This window comes from Gymnoscopelus braueri, assembly GCF_963280865.1.
Source record: "Gymnoscopelus braueri genome assembly, chromosome: 1".
NCBI classification, from domain to species: Eukaryota; Metazoa; Chordata; class Actinopteri; order Myctophiformes; family Myctophidae; genus Gymnoscopelus; species Gymnoscopelus braueri.
The window spans coordinates 6,065,486-6,090,425 of NC_137603.1; the positions used below are offsets into that span (position 1 = coordinate 6,065,486).

The 24,940-nt window shown below is 40.0% G+C and overlaps 1 protein-coding gene across 1 annotated transcript in view; it reads left to right on the plus strand.

Moving 5' to 3' along the window:
* Positions 1-227: 227 nt before the first annotated feature.
* LOC308082313 (uncharacterized protein) overlaps positions 228-24,940 on the plus strand; it is a gene marked incomplete at both ends in the record, with an annotated part of 162,441 nt that continues 137,728 nt past the window's right edge. The window contains 3 exons of the mRNA XM_080424030.1: positions 228-286; positions 10,257-10,328; positions 10,899-10,957. Of these exons, the coding sequence (XP_080280156.1) occupies positions 228-286; positions 10,257-10,328; positions 10,899-10,957 (190 nt within the window). The remainder of the gene's footprint in view (positions 287-10,256; positions 10,329-10,898; positions 10,958-24,940) is intronic.

The window sequence follows — 24,940 nt, forward strand, 5'->3', positions numbered from 1 at the left end:
TAATTTAATTTAGTTTTTTTTTTTTTTTTTTTACTTAAGTAAAGAAAGTAATACCACGATTAGAACCAGTAGCACACAGCTGAGTAGCTATGATTACAACCATCAACCAAGAAACAACGACGCCGAATGACCACCTACGAGAACAATATGAGACTATTCATGGACAGCAGCATACGTAGGTACCCAGCTGTTTTTGGACTACCAGCCGGGAACTAGAGGAGGAGGACATGGCGAGGAGTACGAACGACCAGGAGATGAGTTTATATGACTTCATGGGCAGCAGCAGGTAAGCAGCGAACGCGGTAGCAGGATCTCAGCAAACAGCAGCAGCAGCTGTAGTAGCGACACACGTCAGCTCAGCAAGACAGGGCAGCCAGAGTGAGCAGGTAACAACGCAGTACCTATAACCACCCGATCAGGAGGAAAGTGCATGTGACTAGTCACCTGATCGGTTGCCCCAATCCCTTGAGTTGCCTGGCCTGAACTAGCTCCGTAAACTGCGCCTCATTGTTCCAGGGACCCCCAGAAGAAAAGATTTGAGTTAAAAATGTATATATATATTCAAAGATTTGCACACATTTTCACGATTTTCTTTTTCAAAAATGGCAGATCTACATTATCTGCTATTTTTGAATAGCCAAAGAAATCTAAAATGACACAGATGCTTTCCTGGATTGAATGGTTAGAGAGGGAGGGTATTACAGAATGCTGTGCAGTGGCAGTCAGGCCCTTTTGGCCATTTTATTACTATTTTGAAAAACACGTTCAAATAGTTGATCTACAAGCTCACAACGTGTACGATAATGAGCTTGTAGATTTGCTATTTTTGAATAGCCAAAGACATCTTAAAATGACACAGAGGTCGTTCCCGGATTGAATGGTTTATAATAAACACTGTTTATGTTCGTGGCGTTAGAAAGCATGTTCGCTCTAAATCACGTAAACAAAGCAGTGACCTATATTATACAGTATATGTTTCCAGTGTGGTGGTGAGGCCTTTCAACTGGTTCTTTTTCATGTCAAGGACCGTTAAAATGATAATATAATTGGCCGCGGAACCCCATCTCAAAATATTTTATTCCAGGGACCCCCCAGAAGCAAACATTTGAGTTACAAATGTTCACTTTAAAAACAAATATATATATTCAAAGATTTGTACAGATTTTCAAGATTTTTCCAAAAAAATTCAGATATACAAGCTCATAGCGCGGCACTCGGAGCTTGTATATCTGCTATTTTTAAATAGCCAAAGTATATACAGGTTTAAAATTGAGGGATTTAATCCGAAATGTTAAATGTGGAATTTGGGGCTGTTTCCTTGCCGGAAACATTTTATTTAAAAAATGCGACTGATAATCCAATCTATAATTATGAGTAACTATTTTTATGAGTAAAGCTTTTGAGTAAAGCTTTTATGGTTAAAGTGGTGAAAATGAGTGTGACTGCTATATTGACTAATTTCGCTGCAGGGGACCCCCCAAGGACCCCTGAGGGGGGGGGACCCACTTTGAGACCCCACTTTGAGAACCAATGTCCTATACAACACATGTTGTGTCAGATCAATACTATAATCAGTGTGTGATTAATGGGACACGACCCTCACTGGCTGTGGTTTCTCAGACAAGGACACGTTGGACTTCCAATGGCTGCCCTGCCTCGCCTGGGGGAGGGGGGGGGGGGCTTTATTATCATACAGACAAAGTAGCTCAGTATAATGCAGCGTTGCTGTTAGGCAAAAAAACCTTGCAGTGGTGGAAAAAGTACTCCGATATTTTACTTAAGTAAAAGTATCAACACCACAAAAGGCCCTGTGTTCAAAAATGTTACTTGAGTAAAAGTACAAAAGTATCGGTATCAAAATATACTTAAAGTACCAAAAGTAAAAGTACACAGAAGCAGATCTACAAGCTCGCAACGCGTCGCATCGCAACGCGTTGTGAGCTTGTAGATCTGCTATTTTCAAATAGCCTGTATAAAATAGAGCTAAAGTGGTTAATGTATAGCTTTACAATATAATAATTTATATCTGCAAAGGAAGTAAAAATACCTCAACATTTTACTTAAGTACAGTACTTGAGTAAATGTACTTAGTTACTTTACACCACTGAAACCTTGTATCTCCATATTTCAACTTTTTAACGTGTTTTTCTTTTTTGCACAGTGTCATGCAAAAGTAGAGTTGTGAGCTTGTAGATCGGCAAATTTCCGGTACTTTTTTTTTTTTTTTTTTTTACATTTTCAAACATGTATAATTTTCCCTATAGGGCCTTATCTTGGGCATCGCCTTACCCATTATCCCTAAACGTATCAGCCAATTTTTTTTTACTATTTAAAAAAAAACTTTTTGAAATAGTTCAAATAGCCAATCTACAAGCTCACGACGTGTCGACATAGATTGGCTAGTTGAACTATTTGAAAATGTTTTTAAAAATAGTCAAATAATGGCTAATACGTGTAGGGATAATGGGCCCAAGATAGGGCCCTATATAATGACATGCCCACCATCAGGAGGTCGGGTTGAAAGTCGTTGAGTGTATGTGTGGAGTTTATTTATGTTGAACCAATGAAATGCATTCACAACTAAAATAATAATAACTACGTTGGATCCATTGGAGATTCTGTTTTTTTTTTCTCCTTTCCGGAAAAGTAACGGTCTAGAACATACAAGGTTTCCTCCTGACAGCATTGGTATGTATGGTAATGGTATAATATACCATAATAATGTGTGGGAATGTAAATAGGTTATTTATGCTCAAATGGTTATTCTTCTTCTCTGCATCTATCTTTCTTGTGGGCAAGATATCGCATTGTTTAACCCTTTAAGACAGGGAACACGTCTGTGTCATTTTTGATTTCTTATTCAAACATAGCAGATATACAAGCTCATAGCGCGGCACCGAGTGCCGCGCTATGAGCTTGTAGATCTGCTATTTGTAAATATAAAATTGTGAAAATGTGTGCAAATCTTTCAATATAATATACATTTTTAACCCAAATCTTTGCTTCTGGGGGTCCCTGGAACACAATATTTTGAGTTGGGGGTCTGTGGACAAATGCATATAATTTTGGGGGTCCTTGACATGAAAAAAGTTTGAGAACCACTGATATTATAGCAACATAATTATTAGTTTATCTTTAACTGTTAGGATTTAGAAGACATTAATCCCCAGAAGCAAAACTTTGAGTTACAAATGTTCGCTTTAAAAATATATATATTCAAAGATATGCACACATTTTCACGAAAATAGCAGATCTACAAGATCTTGTATATCTTGTATATCTGCTATTTTTTTGAATAGCCAAATATATCTCAAAATGACACAGATGAGTTACCGGTCGTAACAGATTAAAGGTTATTTATCATATCACACACAGAGATGAAAATCTGGTGCTTTATTTATGGCAGAATGGCTGGACATTGGTGGAGAGAGAGGAGGAGAGACGTTATGAATTATGGAATGACTTTGTCAAGAAGTTGCGGCTCTATTCTGTGACTCTGGAGGCGGAGGGGATGGTAAACATTAGAATTTCAAATAGCTCATGAGGTGGAGGTACTGAGAGACCATTAAGGCAGGAGGACCATCACTTCTCAGCGTTTTTTCTCTTTTTTCTTTTTTCATCCATCCTGCTACAAAGGCAGAGAAACAGTGAAGAAAGAGTGAAGAGGCATCATGAGACACTGTTCAGCGGTCGGGTCACTGTTGCCTGTTGGGCATTTTGAGCGAGACAGAGAGGGGAGAGTGAGCTGGACATTACTAAATGCATGAATGCATTCCTCGGGTCACAAACAGGCTGGATGGAGAGCAGGGCTGGGCACTGGGCAGCATCTTTTTTTTTTCCAGACGGCCATAAGTGGTGTAAAAAGTACTCAAATGTTTTACTTAAGTAAAAGTATCAATACTGCAATGCAGAAGTACTCCGTTACAAGTAAAAGTCCAGAATTGAAAATGTACTTGAGTGAAAGCACAAAAGTATTGGTATCAAAATGTACTTAAAGTACCAAAAGTAAAAGTACTGAGAATGGCAGATCTACAAGCTCACAACGCGTCGCGATGCGAGCTTGTAGATCGGCTATTTTCAAATAGCCTAGGTATAAAATAGGGCTAACATGGTTAATGTATTTTTTATAATGTAATAACATTATAAAACAAGTAAGTTTTCAAATAATTGTAGTGGAGTAAAAGTACAATATTTGCCTCTGAGATGTAGTGGAGTAGAAGTAAAAGTACGGATAATTGGAAATACTCCAGTAAAGTAAAAGTACCTAAGTACAGTACTTCAGTAAATGTACTCAGTTACTTTACACCACTGCATAATAATACTGACTCCGATAAAAAATTGCGAAGGGCCGAAACATAGTGCTGAATTATATCGATACTGTCGGGCAGAAACATACCATCTCCGTATTTTAACTTTTTGCGTTTTTCCGTAAATTAATCATACTAGTGCTTCACGAAGTATCAAAAATAGCAGATCTACAAGCTCGAAACGTGACGCGAAACGTGACGCGAAGCGGCGCGTTTTGAGCTTGTCGAGCACGACTTGAGCTTGTCGATCTATTTTGATTTTTGAATCCTGAAAAGTGAACAGTTTTGGACATAATATTATATTAATTAATACAATTATGAGGTTTCCACCCGACAGAGAAGATATTAAAACTGCATGAATTTGGTGGACGCGAAATGCTGACTTTTTATTATTATGATTTTTTTCTTCTTTATTTTTTACAGCTGTATGTTGAAACGATGGAAAGCTTGCTTACATAAAACAATCCACCTCGATGGCGTTATCAACCGTTTACATTAGTCTATTTATGTGCTGTTGTCAGTTGTCTGATGCACCACTTCATACAGATGACACACCGTGGCGTTATGTTAGATAATCATGCACTCAAGTGCAGACTGTTTCACAAGTATAAACATTTGATATTTAGAGTACAGGCTCCATTCAGCCGCCTGCTTCAGTGGAATGCAGGTACTCTATGGACTCAAATTGTACATACATATACTTGGAGTTGAGTTATACATTATTTTGCTTAAAAATCTGCTGCCTTTTTATAATTTCGATTGGTTGGGGGGGGGGGGGGGGGGTTGATTTCCTTTGAGGATGGCATGAGTTTGCCGGATTGTGATGGTCCAGGGGCCAGGTCTGGCCCTCAGGCCGTATGCTGCCCATGGTCGCTATAGACTAGCGGTTCTCAACCTTTTTTGGATCTTGATGGGTGGGTCACATGCATTTTCAGAGTATGTTTATTTTAATGGTGAATCAATCGATTGTTTTGCGGCCTGGATCAGAGGAACTAACATAAATTAGTATACTTTGAAGTTCTTAAGAAAATGTTGACCAATGCAGCTATAATGTTAGGTTATACGTTGAACCACATGAAGCCTAACACATTAAGTGTATAGGGGAAAGAAAAGGTATGGGTCAGACCCGTGAGGGACCCCAGTCAATGAAGTATTATATAGGGTTTAAATCAGGGGTCCTCAGACTTTTCAGCAGAGACATTTGGTGTCTCCTCGGAACCCAAACCTACACAAATACATTATGAATTAACAACTTAACGCCTATTTCAAAAACTGTGAAAATAGCTGATTGTGAGTTTATAGATTTACTATTTTCTATTCTTATAGATCTGCTATGATTTCTTTTTTTATGAATGATTTGTTTGTTCTGTCTGAAAAAAATCTTTTTCATTTTGAAAATCTTTTGCAATAATAATTAAACATGTTTCATTAGGAAAGGGGATATTTACTCACGACCCATAAAAATGGTTATGTGGCCCCAAATTGGGTCCCAGCCCATTGTTTGGGAACCAACATTTGGTTAATGGTATCTATAGCCTCACACAATGTAAGTTCCACGAACACTAATAGATGAGATGGAGAAAACAAGACAACCAGGTGCTCACAGGAGAGAAAAGTGGTTACAAAGTAGTTATATAAGTATCGGTGCTCCTGGATCAAACAGGCTGGAACATGAAAGAAAAACAGTTGATCAGGATCACTGTCTGTTCTCTCACTGAGATGAGACGGTTGTATGACTGGCAACCAGTGTTGATTCCGTCGACTAAAACTATGACGAGAAACAATTGTATCCTACCTTTTTTCACTGACGAAAAACTAAATAAGAACTAAGCTGTGATGACTAAGACTAAATATATTGCCAATTTTGTCAACAAATAAAAACTAGACTAAAATGTTAGTGAGAGACTAGTGGAGAAGAGATCCAGTAGAACTAAAAGTCATTTTATGTTTGGTAGCACTCCGGTGTTGCGCACTGAAAATAGCAGATCTACAGTATATACAAGCTCACAACGCGTCGCGTTGTGGCGCGTTGTGAGCTTGTAGATCTGCTATTTTCAGCATGCAGCCAAGTGTAAAAGCAGGCATCACAACGCCATCAAGGCACCGCCAACATACATTTTAGTCGACTAAATCAACTGTAGATTTAGTCGACTAATATCTTATGATATTTAGTCGACTAAAACTAGACTAAAAATAAACAGAAGACTAAAATATGAATACAACTAAGTGGAATTTTATTCAATAGACTATAACTAAAACTAAATACAAATTTGCTGTCAAAATCAACACTGACTAGCATGCAGTGCTGGAAGGGGTAACCGGAACGCTCGGTACAACAACCTGGTCAGACACAGCGGAACGCTCAGTACTGATATGAAGTTAGGAACTAGTTAGGCAAAAACTTCAGACAGAGGCGCGCCGTCTGAAGCGGACTTGAGCCACAAGAGGCACCGGCCAAGCGAGCCATTAGGGGAGCGAGTCGCCATGCAGAGAGAAAAATAGCCAATCTACAAGCTCACGACTTTGCAACATGTTGTCAGCTCAGCTTGTAGGTCGGCTATTTCGAAAAAATAATATTTTGACACATTTTGAAAACTTTTTTCAAACTAACATGAAAAGTAGTAATAAGCTAGTGCCTGTTGGGCATTTTGAAGGAGACAGAGGGTTAGGTGAGCAGAACATTACAAAATGCATGAATGCATTCCTCGGGTCAAAACTTTGAATACTAACAGCTGCTGCTGCTGCCCACAAAATGTTGACCAATGCTACCGCAGCTACTAGAGCCTGACTGATATATTAGTTTGGTCCATATGTCATTATTTGACTTTTATTTATTTTATAACTCCGGTATAGAACATTATACCGGGTCGATGTGTCCTGATTTTTAACCACTTTGAACATGGCATCCCTGTTTTGGGTTTGCCATTATAGGCGAAGAATCTAATCTAGTCCATCTAGTCAATGGAGCAGTTATTTTAGATTTCTTGCCCACCTTTTGGAGTTGTATCCAGGCAAGATAATTACACAACCCACAGTGGTCTAGCCCTTTAAACATTTTTTTGAAACGTGGTGAAGATACTAAGGTTTTGTGGCTGACAGACAGAGAGGAAATGCAGTTGTCTGGGCTAAGCAGCTTTGACAGGCCGGCTGTGCAGTGTGAAGGACCTTTGCAGCAGGGAAAGTGTAGAGGAGGATTACTGTGAGTCCAACAGAGCACAGCATGGATCACTCAGTCATCTGCAGCCTGGAACCTTTCACACAACATAATCACTGTGCTTATGTATCACTGCCGGGAATAACTACTCTGATGTTATTATACTTACAGTAGCTATGTAAGAAGCAGTGATGGAAGAAGTACTCACATGTTTTACTCAAGTAAAAGTGTCAATACCCTATTGTCGAAATAGTCTGTTACAAGTAAAAGGCGGGTATTCAAAATGTACGCGAGTAAAAGTACAGAAGTATCAGCATCAAAATGTACTTAAAGTACTAAAAGTAACATTTGGGGTTAAGTAACTATACCTATACCTATGTGTAACTATACCTTTTTGGACGGTAACCCCTTTTGGGGTTCTTGTCTGTACAGTATATAGCAACATACATTTGTTGCAATTTTTGAATAGATATTTTAAGTTTTTCAGAAAGGATTTAGAAGGCGTTTTTAGAATCGGCCTCAGGTCTAAATGGGTTAAAGTACCAAGTAGAAGTACTCATTATGCAGAATGTCCCATTTCACAAGATGTCAAATGCAAAAAACGTATAAAAATCCTTTGAAAATAGCCGATCTACAAGCTCAAAGTAACTAGTAACTAAAGTTGTCAAATAATTATAGTGGAGTAAAAAGTTCAATATTTACCTCTGAGATACAGTGGAGTAGAAGTAAAAATATATACAATTGGAAATACTCCAGTAAAGTAAAAAATACCTCAACATTTTACTTAAGTACAGTACAGTACTTGAGTACATGTACTTAGTTACTTTACACCACTGCTCATGACACAGTCAGTCATCTGCCTTCATCTGCAGCCTGGAACCTTTCAATCAACATAATCACTGTGCTTATTCATCACTGCCCGGAATAACTACTCTGATGTTATACTTGTGTAAAAGTAGCAAATAATGCCACAAAGTAGAACTGTAACCACAAGAGTGGGCTCCTGATAAGTCCCTGGGCACCTCTAGGTTAAATTGTCTACTTTAGAATAAATGTGTGCTTTATAAATATAAATGCATTTGCTTGAACATTTCAGGCCTAGCTATTTCAACAATTGCCACAAATTGCTACACGCCCCGTGGGGATAGCCAGTCATTTTGGGCATAAACAAGAAGTTGAAGGGTAAATGTAGATCTAATAATGATGTACCGTGCATGTTCAAATCGCATATACTTTACGAAATTTTCAGACCAATTTCCAAGCATACCTTTTATTCATATTTCTTCTCTTTGGGAAAGTTTAAAGGGATATTTCACTTTCAAACATGTTTGGGGTCATTTTACTCATGCTTTTATGAACATCCCAGACAGTTTTTAAGTAGCTTGATTCAGTATTTAGAGATTTGATATTCATTTTATCAGACACATTCTTATACAAACCCATTGTAACTTCAAACTCCATTTTAACCATGTTAGACTCATTTAAAACACTCATCCTTGGTTCTGGTGACTGATATTGTCCTTTTAATTTGTGAGGGACCGTGTTTTTTCGATTACTTTTCAAATGTATTTTATTTTATAATGATTTTGTTGTTGTTGAAAAAACAGACAATATGAGTCATCAGAACCAAGGACGGGTGTTTTCAATTAGTCTAACATGGCAAAAATTGAGTTACAATGGGTTTGTATAGGAAGCACATTTGATCTATCTATCTATCTATCTATCTATCTATCTATCTATCTATCTATCTATCTATCTATCTATCTATCTATCTATCTATCTATCTATCTATCTATCTATCTATCTATCTATCTATCTATCTATCTATCTATCTATCTATCTCCTTTACTGGGGTAATGCTCATAATCCACTTTTCTCAGAAACTTGCAGTTCTCCCTGATTATTATGGGTCTGAGTGTTTCCGCTCCACTTTGAAGTTGCTTTTCAAATCGGTGTTCTGTGGCTCATACAGACAAAATGTACAACTTCTTTTTTCCGATGGTATTAATATTTGATCCCTGCCCGGGGGGAACGCTGCTGTGAATAGGATGTTTATTATTGAGGAAATGATTGATTTGGAGTCTAGCTAGTTCATGGCTTTTTGCATTCACCCATGCTCTGTCTCCTCTCCTCTCCTCTCCTCTCCTCTCCTCTCCTCTCCTCTCCTCTCCTCTCCTCTCCTCTCCTCTCCTCTCCTCTCCTCTCCTCTCCTCTCTTACTTAAGTACATTTACTCAAGTACTGTTGCATTCACCCATGCATTCATGCTCTCCTCTCCTCTCCTCTCCTCTCCTCTCCTCTCCTCTCCTCTCCTCTCCTCTCCTCTCCTCTCCTCTCCTCTCCTCTCCTCCAGATAGAAGTGGTGAGGAGTAGGTAAGAATCACAATGAAGTTGAACAAAGTTGTGAGAAATTTAGGAAAAATAAGACAATAGGTTCAACCACTTGGTCCACAAGGGGCCGGTATATCTTTCACAAGTACAATCCACATCAACATGGTGGATCCACAAGGAAAAGCCAAATCCATAACACTGCTGTCGGGCAGAAACCTCTTATCTCCAATACTTTAACTTTTTCAGTTTTCCCGCAAATTAACGCCTTACTCGATCACACTACAGCGTCACACAAAAGCATCAAAAGTAGCAGATCTACATTCGAGCTTGTAGATCTGCTACTTTTGCTATTTTTTTATTTGAATCTTGGAAAGTAACAGCTTTGGACATATGAGGTTTCCACCTGACATCCAACGATGTATTGTGATATTGCTAGAGTACTCCTTCGTCTTCTTCTTCCACCAGTGGAATCGTGTCGGTCACAGCAGAGATTATAAGCGGTGAGAGTCACAGCGATCACGTCACAGAGAAGCTCTGGTTTGTTCTGTGTCAGGAGGAGGATTACAGTTTGCTGTGGCAAATCCTGACAACTCAACAAAAACATGGCTTCACTGTGAAAACTGCACTGGACACACTTCTGTCAAGGACCCCCCAAGATGATACGTATTTGGCCGCAGACCTCCCCATCTCAAACTATTTTGTTCCACGGATCCCCCAGAAGCAAATATTTGAGTTAAAAATGTTCGCTTTGAAAAAAGAGATATTCAAAGATTTGCACACATTTTCTAGATTTTTCAAAAGCAGATCTGCCGCGGTATGAGTTTGTATGTCTGCTGTTTTTGAATAGCCAAAGTATAGGATAATGGTGGTTATACAGATGCGTTCCGGGTTAACAAAAATAACTACAATGTAGATCGTCTATTTTCTTTTTCCCCTGGGGGTCCCAAATCACTGATCTAAGTGAGTGGGAGGAGGGTTGATGGTCGCATCAAACCTGAAGTTTCAGCTGGAGGTTCATGTTTGTGGGTCTGTGGGTTTGTGGGTCTGTGGGTTTGTGGGTTTGTGGGTCTGTGGGTTTGTGGGTTTGTGGGTCTGTGGGTTTGCCAGGAGGCTCCTGCAGTGGGACGGCCGTCTGGCACACATAAACACAGCGATCAGCACTATTAGTAAGGAGTCACTGTGCACAGACAGCTCCCCAGAGGAACAGAACGCCCCTCCCCCCACCCCCCCCCCACCCCCCCCCCACCCCCCCCCCTTGTCATTCACATAAACACACTCATAATTGATCGTTGCATAAATGTATAAGGCCAGCAGGATCAGAGAAAAGGCTTTAAACCATTAAGACCGGGAACGCATCTCTGTGTCATTTTAGATTTGAGCTGTATATAACCTTTATTTTATACTTTGGGCTATTCAAAAATAGCAGATCTACAAGCTCATAGCACGGCACTGAGTGCCGCGCTATGAGCTTGTATATTGGCTATTTATTTATTTTTATCGTGAAGATTCGTGCAAATCTTTGAATATATATATATATTTTACTGTAAAAAAAATAGCAGATCTACAAGCTTGTAGATCTGCTATATTTGAAAAAATCTTGAAAATGTGTGCAAATCTTTGAGTATATATACTCAATATACTTGAGTTACAAACGTTCGCTTTGAAAATATTATTTTCAAAGCGAACGTTTGTAACTCAAATCTTTGCTTCTGGAAGTCCCTGGAACCAAATATTTTACAAATGTTTGCTTTAAAAAATAAATATATATTCAAGGATTTGCACTCATTATTTTATTTTTTTTTCAAAAATAGCTCTGTGCCGCGCTATGAGCTTGTAGATCTGCTATTTTTGAATAGCCAAATAAATCTAAAATGCTAGAGATACGTTCCCCCGGTTTGAAAGGGTTAAACTACTTTGTGTGGCCTACGTCACGTATTGGACTGGAAAACGGGGCTGTCTTGCAGACTGTGGTTCTCAAACTTTTTCATGTCAAGGACCCCCAAATTGTCACTTATTTAGCCCGCGGACCCCCATTTGAAAAGATATGCCAAGGACCCCCATAAGAGAAGATTTGTACGGCTCTAGCAGTAATTCTCAACCATTTTAATTTCAAGGACCCCCAGTTTGACATGCATCATTAGGCTACGGACCCCCATTTAATGGCATTTATATCTCTGGGACCCCAATTTCTATTGAAAAATCAATGTTATTTTAACTCTGAGAGTGTGCAAATTTGTACACTCTCAGAGTTACAGACCCATAAGGGTCCATTTGGTTCCTAACTATCATTTAGCTGGGGACCCCCTGGGACTCCCTCAAGGACCCCTGGGGTCCCCGGACCCCACTTTGAGAACCAATGGTCTAGCAGACTGTGGGGATTGTTTATGGAGAACCGTCCTTGCTGAATGTTTTATAGTTAGTCGATTCATGTTGCAATACTGGTTATTCGTCACGATTCTGTGTCGCCACGGCGGTGGTATACGGTATCTGGCTCGCCTGACTAGTGAGGAGCCCCCACCGTGAGGACGTACATGTATAGCAACTCCGTCCTACAGGCACGTGCACACATAGACATGAAAGGGGGCTCGTGTCCGTTGGTAAAAAAGTGCCCTCTCCAGACTAGAAAAATAATTATGAAAAATCTATTACACTCCCCAAAAAATGTAAACTGCCCCTAGCGGCCTAATGGTAAGGCTTTGCCCTACCATGTGCTGGATGCAGGATGTGCTGGATGCAGGATGTGTTGGATGCAGCTCAAAGTGGACTTTCCTCAGGTATCTAGTTTGTCGCCGTCCAACCTTCCTAGCCCGTGTTATTAAAGTAATACAATACAGGTCCACAAATAACGATTTTTAGCAGCCTCTGCTGGTCATTATCGTCACTGCAGGTCGTTTGTTTATTCCTGCGTTACCCAGAATTCCATTTGGAAGACGGAAGCGTTTCAAAAAGCGTTCTTTTAATTGTTTAATAGTTTTTACGATCCACAGCTAGTGGATCGTTTCTCTTAGCCAGTGGAGCTTTAGTTACCGTGAGCTGTGTTTTCTTTTTCTGTTGTTTTTCGATCTTCAAATCCTACAATCTCTTAAAAACAGCGTCAAATTCCTTTTTGTTATTAGCGTGGTAGTAATCTGAATTAGCTATTGTTTTGGTACAGCCTATCTTGTTATGGTTCAGTTTGTCCTTGAAGCAGCTACAGTATAACTATGATCTCTGCCCTGAGCTCTTGGCAGAACTACCGTACCACTGACATGAGTGTTAACCCTATGTCACCAAACGTATCATATATGATACACACATTACACAGATTTTTTAATAAATCAGTGTAATCAATACTTGGACCAAGAACCTGTTGTATCATATCTGACACATCCCCACTTCCCCCTGGACCATACCATTTGCACTGCAGGTAGTTACAGAGCCTCAGGTGGTCTGACCCAAAATGGCTGCCATCAACTAAACAGGAGAGGTTGATGCACTACTAACAAACAATTATTTTTTAAGCAGTTCGGGTACGTTTTCCTAGTATATCTTTACTAATATTTTGAAATAAGTGTTGGATAACTTGAATGCACTTAAGAGCTCTCAAAATTTAGCATTTGAGTTTGTTTTTTATGATGTCAAAAGTGTTTGTATCATATTTGATACTACAGGTCTATAGTCCTTTACGATTTGTATCATATTTGATACTACAGGTCTAAAAGATTTTTTTTTGTAATGTTAAAACCGACTAGATATTTTTTTTTTGTTTCAAAATGTTATCCCACGATTTTGTAACCCTATTTTTTACACCCAGTGCCAATCTCTATGTAATCCTGGGAACTACACTCCCTCTGCCAACCTAGGGAGGCCAGGGCCGAGCTCATGCCTCCTTCAATGCATGAGAGCCAACTGACCTTCTTATCACCTGACAGGGGAGAGTTTCCCTGGTAGGACGTAGCACGTGGAAGGAACACGTTATTCCAACCAGTTCCTTTCCCCTCCATCAGGCGCCCCGGCTGGCCAGGGGGAGGCAGTAAAACCGACTTGAAATACCCCTTTTAATACCCCTTGTATCAAATATGATACAACAAATAAATGATACAAAGGAATGTTAAAAAAAATAAAACAAAATCAAAAATGTTTTAGGACCCAATAAAGTGTCCCTTTTCAAAAAAATTGAATTTTCTGACCTTTCCTTCATAGTTCAGGTTCTAGAGGGTTAATGTACTTCTGACCATGATATCATGTAACATAAAGCATAACCACCTCCACCTAGAATATTGTCTCGACACTTATGTGCCTCATCGCTTGCCGATTGATCCAGAATTCCACGACACTACACAGCCAATAGCATTCATTCCTCACCCCCCGCTCTGGTCCCAACCAATAGCATTCATTCATTTCCGGTTTCTTATTTGCGTATTCGGACGGGATATAGAAAGATGGCGGATTTGAAATCGCTGATAAATAGGCTTCATTTACGGTCTGTAGAGTCTACGGGCGTCACTTTGTCCATTTCTTTTTGACAGTCTATGGTGTAGACGCTCGTCCTATAGCCGGATGCACCGCGGTGGGTTCAAACAGTATTCACCTGTTTCCTAGGCTGTGTGTTTTCCACTTCCTGTCGATTTCATTGGATATCATTGGTCATCTGACCAGTTTCATTGGATTTCATTGGATCAAATTGACAGGAAGTGGAAAACACACAGCCTAGGAAACAGGTGAATAGTACCCATGTATTTGTGGACACTCAGGTACTTTACCCCTGCACCGCCCTAGAGCCCTGTATGCTTATATGCATGAACATTTGAATATGAATATTGTCATTTGAATATTCAGGTGCCTCTGACACATGCACTGAGAACAGACGATACCAAAAAGGATCAAATAGGCAGCTAACTAACTCAGAAACACAGTCAGGTAGTATTTTCTTAACCCATTCAAAACGGGAACGCATCTGTGTAACCACTTAAACTGTTACTTTTTACTTTGGATATTCAAAAATAGCAGATATACAAGCTCATACTTGTAGATCTGCTGTTTTTGAAAAATCGTGAAAATGTGTGCAACTCTTTCAATATATTTTTAAAGCAATTTTTTAAAACTAAAATCTTTGGTTCTTGGGGGCTTCAAAATAAGTATCCCAGAAGCACAGATCAGAGTTAAAAATGTTCGCTTTAAAACATTATAGTCAAAGATTTGCACATTTTCAAACAATAAAAAAAATAAGCATATCTACAAGCTCATGTGCTGCGCTATGAGCTTGTAAATCTGCTATTTTTGAATAGCCAAAGAAATCTTAAAATGACACAGATGTGTTCCCGGTCTTACAGGATTAAAATCCCCGTCTAATACCAAGAACCATGTTGAATATAATAATGTCTGCCGTTGCATTACAGGTTTCCTTGATCGTAGTCGAATGAAATTGAATGTCGCGTTAAGAACCAAGAATCGATTGTGGAACTGCGTGTGTTCTTACCGAAACCACACAATTTCACAGAGATCACCTGAGAACTGCAATGGGAAAGAATGAATCTGCCATTCTCCAGTTGGCTTTAAAGTTCTCTAATACTGTGAAAATATTTTGAAAATATTTTTGGAACAAAATGCCTCAAATCATGAATGCAGTGTCCGATTACCGTGCAAGGCCTAAGAAGAAATGCCGCCCCTTTTCACATTGGCTTATTATAGCGCCACCAGGAGGCCACAATAACCTACCTGACCTGGCGGAGACCTGTGCTCCGAGGAGCTAGTTCTAGTTCTACTTAAAATGGTTATTGGGGCTCCTTACAAATTTGATTGTTTGTTTTTAATGTCAATAATTAAAGTAGCTATTCTTCTTCATAATATATATTTTAAAAAGTGATATACTGTAGTTAGTGGCACTGTGGCAGTGACTGAGACAATAGACTGAAAAACTATGTTGTATAACTGAATGTGTGTGAGCGCGCATGCGCGTCCGCAACTGGTTGCGGCCCACATCAAGTCACCTTTTGACCAATGTGCCCGCACCCCAAAATGAGTTCGACATCCCTGCTGTAGAGCTTGTAGATCTGCTATGTTCACTAGTTTGGGTTTCTCTTTTGGGTGTTGAGCTAAAATGTTTGGGAACCACTGCAAATATAAGTAAACAAACATTCTTTGAAACATTCATTGTGTTAGATTCTGGGATAACACTTCAAAAGTATTACTTATTCTAAACACAGCTGTAAACAGAGTGTGTCTCACAAGACCTTGGCCAATAAATAACAAAACACTACACCACAAACTTTAACACACTACCAGCAATGGTGTTGAAAACTAAGTGATGCAAAAACAACTCTTGCCTGAGTTAATGACGTTTCTGTTTGAAGAACAAATAAGCCTTTACATCTTAACTGGAATATAAACGCTAATCCTCAACCGAATCACAGCAAACACTTTTAATGCTCAAACTAAAATAGAAAAGCACATCAATCAACACAAACGACGGCATTTTAATCTCAAATTAGAATGTTCGTAGTGGCCCTCGTACTGTAACATCATAACGCTGAAGGAACACTTATTTAATCTAACCAGTAACTAAAGTTTTCAAATAATTATAGTGGAGGAAAAAGTGCTAAAAAGTATAATTGTTTTCAAATATACAAAACATTTATGAAAAAAGGTAATTGAAAAAACACGGCCCCCTCAAGTATTGACCACAAAAATGTTTGTACTTTGCACAACTGCTGTTTATCAAAGTGTTACGGATAAACACGTCAGTCAGCAGTTTCAAAGGAAGATTTGAAATGACTCAAGGTCGTCAGAAAAAATATTAATCTGAATATTAAAATTGCGTAGTGTAGCTTTTGGTTGAATGAATATGAAGCATCCTTGGAGTTATGGAAATGACCGTGTGCTGGATGTACAGTTGGTTTTAAAAAGTGCTTCTTTTATTCCTATACTGCTGTTTCATAGTGGCTGGCTGCTGTCATGCTGATTGCTTTTTCTGGAAATTCACCATCAATGGGTTAGGGGTTAGGGTTAGTTAGTTAGTTATTTAACTTAGTTAGTTAGTTAGTTAATTTAATTTAATTTAATTTTTCATTTGGACTTCACCAATTTTAGTTCAGTTTTTATTGTTTTTTTGCTAGTGTGTTTGCTAGTTTACTTAAGTTTATTTCCTGAACAGGCTTATTTCTAGTTTTTATCAATCTGGGTACCCATCAGCAAAAAAAATGCCCATAGACATATAAAGGCCTCCTTCGGCTCTGAGGCATTGGTATCTCGGGCGCCATTTTAGAGTAGGCCAAGCTTCCGCGTGTGTCACAGAAGGGGGCGTTCGGTAGGCCAATCAGAGGCAGATGGGGGCGGGTCTTTTCGCTCTGTGATTGGCTAGTAGTCAACGCGCTGTGATTGGCCAGTAGTCAACGCGCTGTGAGCGCTGTGATTGGCCAGTAGTCACTTTGAGTGTCAGCTTGCCTACTCTAAAATGGTGGCCGCGATACCAGTTGCTCCAACGAACTGCAGACGCCAATGAGGTATCTAGGTTTCTATATCTATGGCACCGCCCGTGTTCCCGTGCAGAGACCGGATGTCGTCCCGTTCACACAGTGTTCGGACATCTTTTTCTTCTCGTCAAGTATTGTTGCCCAGCACCTGTAAGTTTTACTTTTTGGATGTGCGTGCTTCCCTTTGTACATATAGTATTGCTATATACTTGTTAAAGCCTCACTATATAACTTTTTAAAAAATTAATACAATGTCATATTTTCCAAACTGTTTGGTTAATATAATATAATTTATACAATTGGGGTGGTTGTATTTAGTCTCCCTGCTCTTCTATTGAGACATTTAGATCGTGTCAAAGGTCATGTCTATGGACACAAATTCTGACCTCATGGTCAAAATTCAATTTATCCCCTGAGCAAGCAGGCCGGCTCTATTAGCTCAAGGGTAAAAATGTCAGCACCTGCATGTGCAGGAAACCGGGTTCAAATCCAGGGTAGAAGAGCAAAGTTACATAGTGTTGCTTTTCGAGTAGCCTCCTATTTACTTCCATCAAATTAATCAAATATTGGAATATTGGATCATGAATTTGACCAAAAACAATAAAGAAATTCCCCATGAATTCAAGGCTTCATGAGGTGAGTACAGTATTAACAGTAATATACCCTTTTCTGTCGAAAAGGTTTCCAAATTAAATTGGGACGGAAAAATTAATCATACAAGAGTGTCACACAAACGTAGTGAAAATAGCAGATCTACAACCTCACAACGCCTCGTTTGCGAGGTGTTGTGAGCTTGTAGATCGACTATTTTCACAAGTTAATGTTTTAAAAGTAATACATGAAAAAAGTGAACCGTTTTGGACATGCAAGATTTTCCCCCGACAGCCACGGTATTTGTCCAAATGACAAACCCGCCCAACCCTCCTGAAGAGAGACTAGAGTGATGCTTTAGCTGTATCCTGGGTGAACCGCAGTGGTGGAAGAAGTACTCATATATTTTACTTAGGTAGAAGTAGCAATACCACAATATAAAAATACTCTGTTACCAGTAAAAGGCCTGTGTTCAAAACGTTACTTGAGTAAAAGTGCAAAAGTATTGGCATCAAAATATACGTAAAGTACCAAAATGTTTGAAAATAGCCGATCTACAAGCTCACAACGTGTCGCATCGCGACGCGTTGTGAGCTTGTAGATCTGCTATTTTCAAATAGCCTAGGTATAAGATGGGGTTAAAGTGTTTAATGTATGTTTTATAATTATATTTATATCTGCAAAGTAACTAGTAACTAAAGTTTCCTCAAAATCCTCAAAATTGTACTCAAGTGCAGTACTTGAGTAAATGTACTTAGTTACTTCCCACCACTGGTGGTAGAGAGACTAGAGTGATGCTGTACTTGTATCCTGGGTGAACTCTGCCTCATCAGCAGCAGGCTGAAGCTTCCGATCGATGAGGAGGCTGCTTGATGGGACCCCATCGATGGGAGGCTGCTTGATGGACCCCCATCGATGGGAGGCTGCTTGATGGACCCCCCACTGACTAACGACACACACAGACTGCTGTCTGCATTGATTGATGGCTTGATTGAATACCTTGTTAGTCAGAAATGTAAACAGCACATGGTACAGTATACAACATTAAAGGGATAGTTCACCCAAAAATGCACTTTTTTTTCCTATCGACTAGTCACCCCATGGAGACTTGAATTCATGGATATGTTTTTTTTCATCTGTCTTGTCTCCATGGGTCTCGTCATCTTGTCTGTCTGCAGGGCTTCATCATCTGTCTGTCTGCTTGGGCTTTTTTGACTGTACTGCTGTACTGTTGACAAAGGTGTTCAATCAATCAATCAATGTTGTGAGCTTGTAGATCTGTTCATCTATGACATGTCCAGAATAGGGATGCTGCTAGGGTTCATGTAGGTAAGGACAATTACCTACACACATTCTTTCCAGTTGCTTTGAGACAATATTGTCATAACAGACACGCGTGGATTTCATGTCTGCTGAGTGTTAAAGCTGAATACATCTTGCTTAATGTCAGTCCATTAAGGCTTTGTAGTCCTCATATGGGTCAATCTCACCCATAGACCTCCAGCTGAGCCCCCCAGGCCAGTGTCCATGGATGAGAATACAAACAAACTGGGGCACCCCTTCTTCAAAAAACACCCTTAATGACACCCTTCTGTGTGTGAACGTGCGGCCGTGTGTGTGTTTGTGAACGTGCATGCGCATGTATGTGCACATGTGCGTGCGTGTGTGCCTGCTGCGTGTGTGAGAGACTCAGGCCACATCATCTATGAATGTTTTCCAGAGCAGACCCTCCTCCTACAGACATGTGTTCAATAGCAGTGACGGTACAGCTTGTGCTCATTATGCAGTGTGGTGTACATCGATCCTTCTCTCACCTCCTAGAATGTCTACAGTTTGTACATCGATTAACACCACAGGCCTGAAACCTCCAATCTCCAATCTCCATATTTACAACTTTTTATGTTTTTCTTCCGTAATTGAATGCTCTGGCGATGCGACGCGCTGGGAGCTTGTAGATCGGCTATTTTTGTTTTTTAGATTTTTTTTTTGTCCGTTGATATGTAAAGGTGTGTAAAGGTGTACTAGTTTGTACATGGATTAACAACACCATAGGATTATGTAAAAGGTAGTTTACAATAAATCTCAAGCACTAATACGAGCACTCACGGAACTGTCCTTTTTAAAGGTATCATGACATTCATTTTCACTTTTTTTATTTTCAATGTTTTATTTGGGGTTTTATGACCTCAATTACACCCAAAAAACCTGAACTTAGAACATTCAGTGGATTTTCTGTGGTCTGGGGTTTTCTGAATTATTAGGCTGAAAAGTAATCTGAGCTTGGCCCTTCGACAGTGAGGTCACAGTCGATTAATCCCGCCCACTCTCCTCCTCGCCCCTCCCCTCCCCTATCCTTTCCTTTGGGGGGGGGCGGAGCAGAGGCGATGATTGACAGGCAAAATCCCTCACCAGCGACACCCGCAGGCAAAGATTTCTTTTTTCATTGCAGTTGAAAAGGCTTTAGAAATGTGAGAGAAAAACACCTGCCATTGATCACTGGAATGGAATTTTCACTTAAAACTTTTTGTGCACTTTTGAAGGACCAGGACAAAGACTTTGAATGTGGTGTAAAAGTGAATGTCATGATACCTTTAAGGCACTTTTACTTAGATAGTATAAGTTGGCATGGTATACTGCAGAGCAGACAGAACAACGTCAAGCCTTCATCTGCGTTGTATACTGCGTGTCCCTTTTATAGTGTCCGCAGGTAAGACAACTTCCCCTGTCCGTGTAGACAGCCGATCTTCACGTTGTCAGCCCATAGATTGGGCTCCAAATCAGCACAAAAAAATCCCATACATTTGGGCCAGTTGAGTCCATCTACCCAACTAGTTAGGTCTATCTGGGTCTTATCAGCTTTTTATTTCGGTGATTCAATGTAATTGGCACATGACCTGTCCAAGTCGCGGAAAAAGACCCGCTGTGATTGGCCAGAAAAGACGTGCTGTGATTGGCCGGAAAAGACGCACTGTTATTGGCCAGTAGTCACTTTGATTGGCAGTTGGGACAAGCGCTCACCTCAAAATATGGTTTACGATTTTGTCCCTATCAGGACATAGCCTCGTTCCCAGCCTTACTCATCTGCAAAGAAAAGAGCCTGGTCACGACCTAATGCAGTGAGTGTCTGTAGTGGTGGAAAGTAACTAAGTACATTTACTTAAGTACTGTACTTAAGTACAATTTTGAGGTATTTGTACTTTACTTGAGTATTTCCAATTTCCAATACTTTTACTTCTACTCCACTACATCTCAGAGGCAAATATTGTACTTTTACTCCACTACAATTATTTGACAACTTTAGTTACTAGTTACTTTTCAGCTATAAACTATGATATAATGAAACATACATTAACCACTTTAAACCTATTTTATACCTAGGCTATTTGAAAATAGCTGATCTACAAGCTCACAACGCGTCGCGTCGCGACGCGTTGTGAGCTTGTAGATCTGCTATTTTCAAATATTTAGTACTTTTACTTTTGGTACTTTAAGTACATTTTGATGCCAATACTTTTGTACTTTTACTCAAGTAATTTTTTTATTCTGGACTTTTACTTGTAACAGAGTATTTTTATATTGCAGTATTGGTACTTTTACTTAAGTAAAGAATTTGAGTACTTTTTCCACCACTGAGTGTCTGTAGTGGCAGTACTTCCGTCGGACGTATTTCCCCCGGAAACAATCTTTTTCGACCAATCATGACACTCGTTTCGTTCACGGAGAATGTAAACAGATTTGTAAAGCGTTTACGTAATTTACTTGGGCGGTACTTCCGCCAAATTCCGGTACATCCGTTTACTTCCGGGACATAACTCGGACGCCGCTGCGTCAGCAGAATCGGACTTCCCAATGTTCGGCACGGCGACCCCTTTCGCCTGAGCTCGCTCGGCAGTGCCTCTTGTGGCTCAATTCCACTTCTGACGGCGCGCCTCCGTCGTGAATCAATCCCAGGAGGTTGGGGCTGAAAGTCTAATGATCAGCGAGGCGTGCCGTCGAGGCAGGTGCTGGAATGGGGTTTCGTGCTGTATTTCAATGTGACAAATCACCCAAAGGAATGGCTGATAACGTGCGTTAACATTGAATCACCGAAAGAAAAGGCTGATAAGACCTGAATGGCCAAACTGGCAGAAATGTATGGAATTATTTGTGCTGATTGGAGCCCAATCTATGGGCTTGAGTTCTAGGTATCGGGTGGTGTTGATAACAACTTCCAAACAACTTGTACAAAAAGCACAATCACAATACAAAGTCATACAAAGCTAAATCCATTATACACATCAGAGTCCTTGAATGCATTAAAGTACATCTCCCCGGACCCCACTTTGTGAACCATGAACCAATGGCTATGTTTTTCAAACTTTTCCATATCATTGACTCCCACATGTAAATGTATTTGGCCACGGACCCCCAGCTGATTTTTTTTTTTGCCACAGACCCCCATGCATACAAGTTTTTTAAGATGTTTAAAAAAATGTTCTTTTTAGGTGCGACACGTTGCGAGCTTGTAGATCAGCGATTTTCAAATAGCTGATGTATAAAGAGGTTAAACTGATCTTGATGCTATATTAACTCATTTAGCTGGGGACCCCCCTCAAGGACGCCTGGGGGGTCAACACCAGACCCCACATAAAGAACCACTGATACAGGAAAGCTCATTGAACACTCACCTCGTTTTTCTTTTCAACCATAAACACTTCAGTTTGTATTTGCAAAGCTTTTAAAAGTCAAGCATCGCTTATAACTCAACACTTATTAAATGGTTTTGCACTCAGACGCACAATGTTGACATTAACCTTGAAGCCCAGGCAGACCCAGAACATTAAATAAAACTATGTTATTCTTTGTCCTGACAACAATGTCACCAAATACTATAAAATCACACCACCAGCTCACCCATAATTCACGGTTTTGGACACGCAAGGTTTTACACCCGACAGCGATGATATATTTTTATGGCATAAATCTTAATTAGCAGAGGTTACTGCTAATTTTAGGTTAAGTATGCTTATGTAATGATGACAGTTTAAACAGTATTGAATTGTGAAGGGAGCTCAAAGTACGTAATCTGAGCTGGGTGTGTGTGTGTGTGTGTGTGTGTGTGTGCGTGTGTGCGTGTGTGCGCGCGTGCGTGTGTGCGTGCGAGCGAACGAGCTGGGTTAAACTGTAGAGTGTGTGTGTGTGTGTGTGTGTGTGCCATGTTCAGAAATTCACAATAGTGAAAATATGATATAATAATGTACAAAATGTTGTCTTGTTGACATAATTTGGGACTTACAGTAAGTAAAAGTATCAATAATGCAATGTAAAAATACTCTGTTACAAGTAAAAGTCCGGAATTAAACATTTACTTGAGTAAAAGTACAAAAGTATTGGTATCAAAATGTACTTAAAGTAGCAAAAGTAGAAAGTACTCATTATGCAGAATGTCCCATTACACAAGTTTTCAAATGTCTAAAATGTATAAAAATCATTTGAAAATAACAGATCTACAAGCTCACGAGCTTGTAGATCGGCTATTTTTAAATGGCCAAAATGTATATAGGGCTGGAGTGGGTAATGTTTTGTAATAATAATCAAAATCTACAAAGTAACTAGGAACTAAAGTTTTCAAATAATTGTAGTGGAGTAAAAGTACAATATTTGCCTCTGAGATGCAGTGGAGTAGAAGTAAAAGTACTGAAAATTGGAAATACTCCAGTAAAGTAAAAATACTTAAGTACAGTAGTCATCGTGGTGTGACACACAGATGTCACACTGCTAAAGAGCTCCTCCCCCACAGGGACCATGATGTGACAGCGTGCCAGCAGTAGTTTAACTGTCCAGAAGGCTTTTCTTTCACTCACCGCTGGATGGATGGCAGCAGGTCCATTCATCACACACTCACACACACACACACACACACACACAGACACACACACACACACACACACACACACACACACACACACACACACACACACGCGCGCACACACGCACACGCGCACACACACACACACACACACACACACACACACACACACACACACACACACACACACACACACACACACACACACACACACTCACTCACGGAGCAATAAATCCACTGGGAGAAAGAAGATGCAGTCAGTTTAAAGACACTAAAACGTGCTCGTAAATTCAGTCTCGACAACATCCCACACACACACACGCACACACACGCACACACACACACACACACACACACACACACACACACACACACACATACACACACACACACACACACACACACACACACACACACACACACACACTGATTGATCGATGACTTAATGATATATTATTGTTTCTAAATGCCTTGATGTCATGTTTGAGCAGTAGGCGTAGTTTTGTTACTAACCTGCTGTATTCTAGGGGATATTTCTCATTTTCATTTAACAGGCTTAAACACCCATACAGTACAACACAAAACCTATATGGTCAGGATAGGCTTAGACTACATTTCTGCATTTTTAACCGCTGATTTTAAAACAAGCTTGTTGTCTCCGCCAGGCCGAAAGGCATGGCGAGAGAGTTTGTTTTACCCTCCGTCCGTTCATCCGTCCGTCCGTCCGTCCGTGTGTCCGTCTGTGAACAGCTAATCTCTGGCACCGTTGGCCCGGTCTCTGCGAAACTGTGCACACACACTCCCTGGATGCCAATTCAGAACCTCTGCCTCATATAGCGCCACCTGGAGGCCGATTTGTGCAAAACCCATTTTTTTACATTACTCCTACAGATTTTATCCAAACGTCATGCAAATCGGTACACAGTATCTCTATAGTCATGTGATCAACACGGATCTCTCCGATTTCCCATATTCCATCCTCATTGGCTAAGGTTCGCTTCCACAATTTGCAGGATTGGTCCGGTTTGAACAAAATGCCGGTTTGAACAAAATTTCACAAACACATTCCCACTAGGCCAAGGAAGAAATGCCACCCTTTTTCACATTGGCCTGTTATAGCGCCACCAGCAGGTTTAATTTAGTAAAACACATTTTTGGAACAAAATGCCTCAAATCATGAATGCAGTGTCCGATTGCCGTGAACGACCTAAGAATAAATGGCACCCTTTTCACATTGGCCCATTATAGCGCCACCAGGA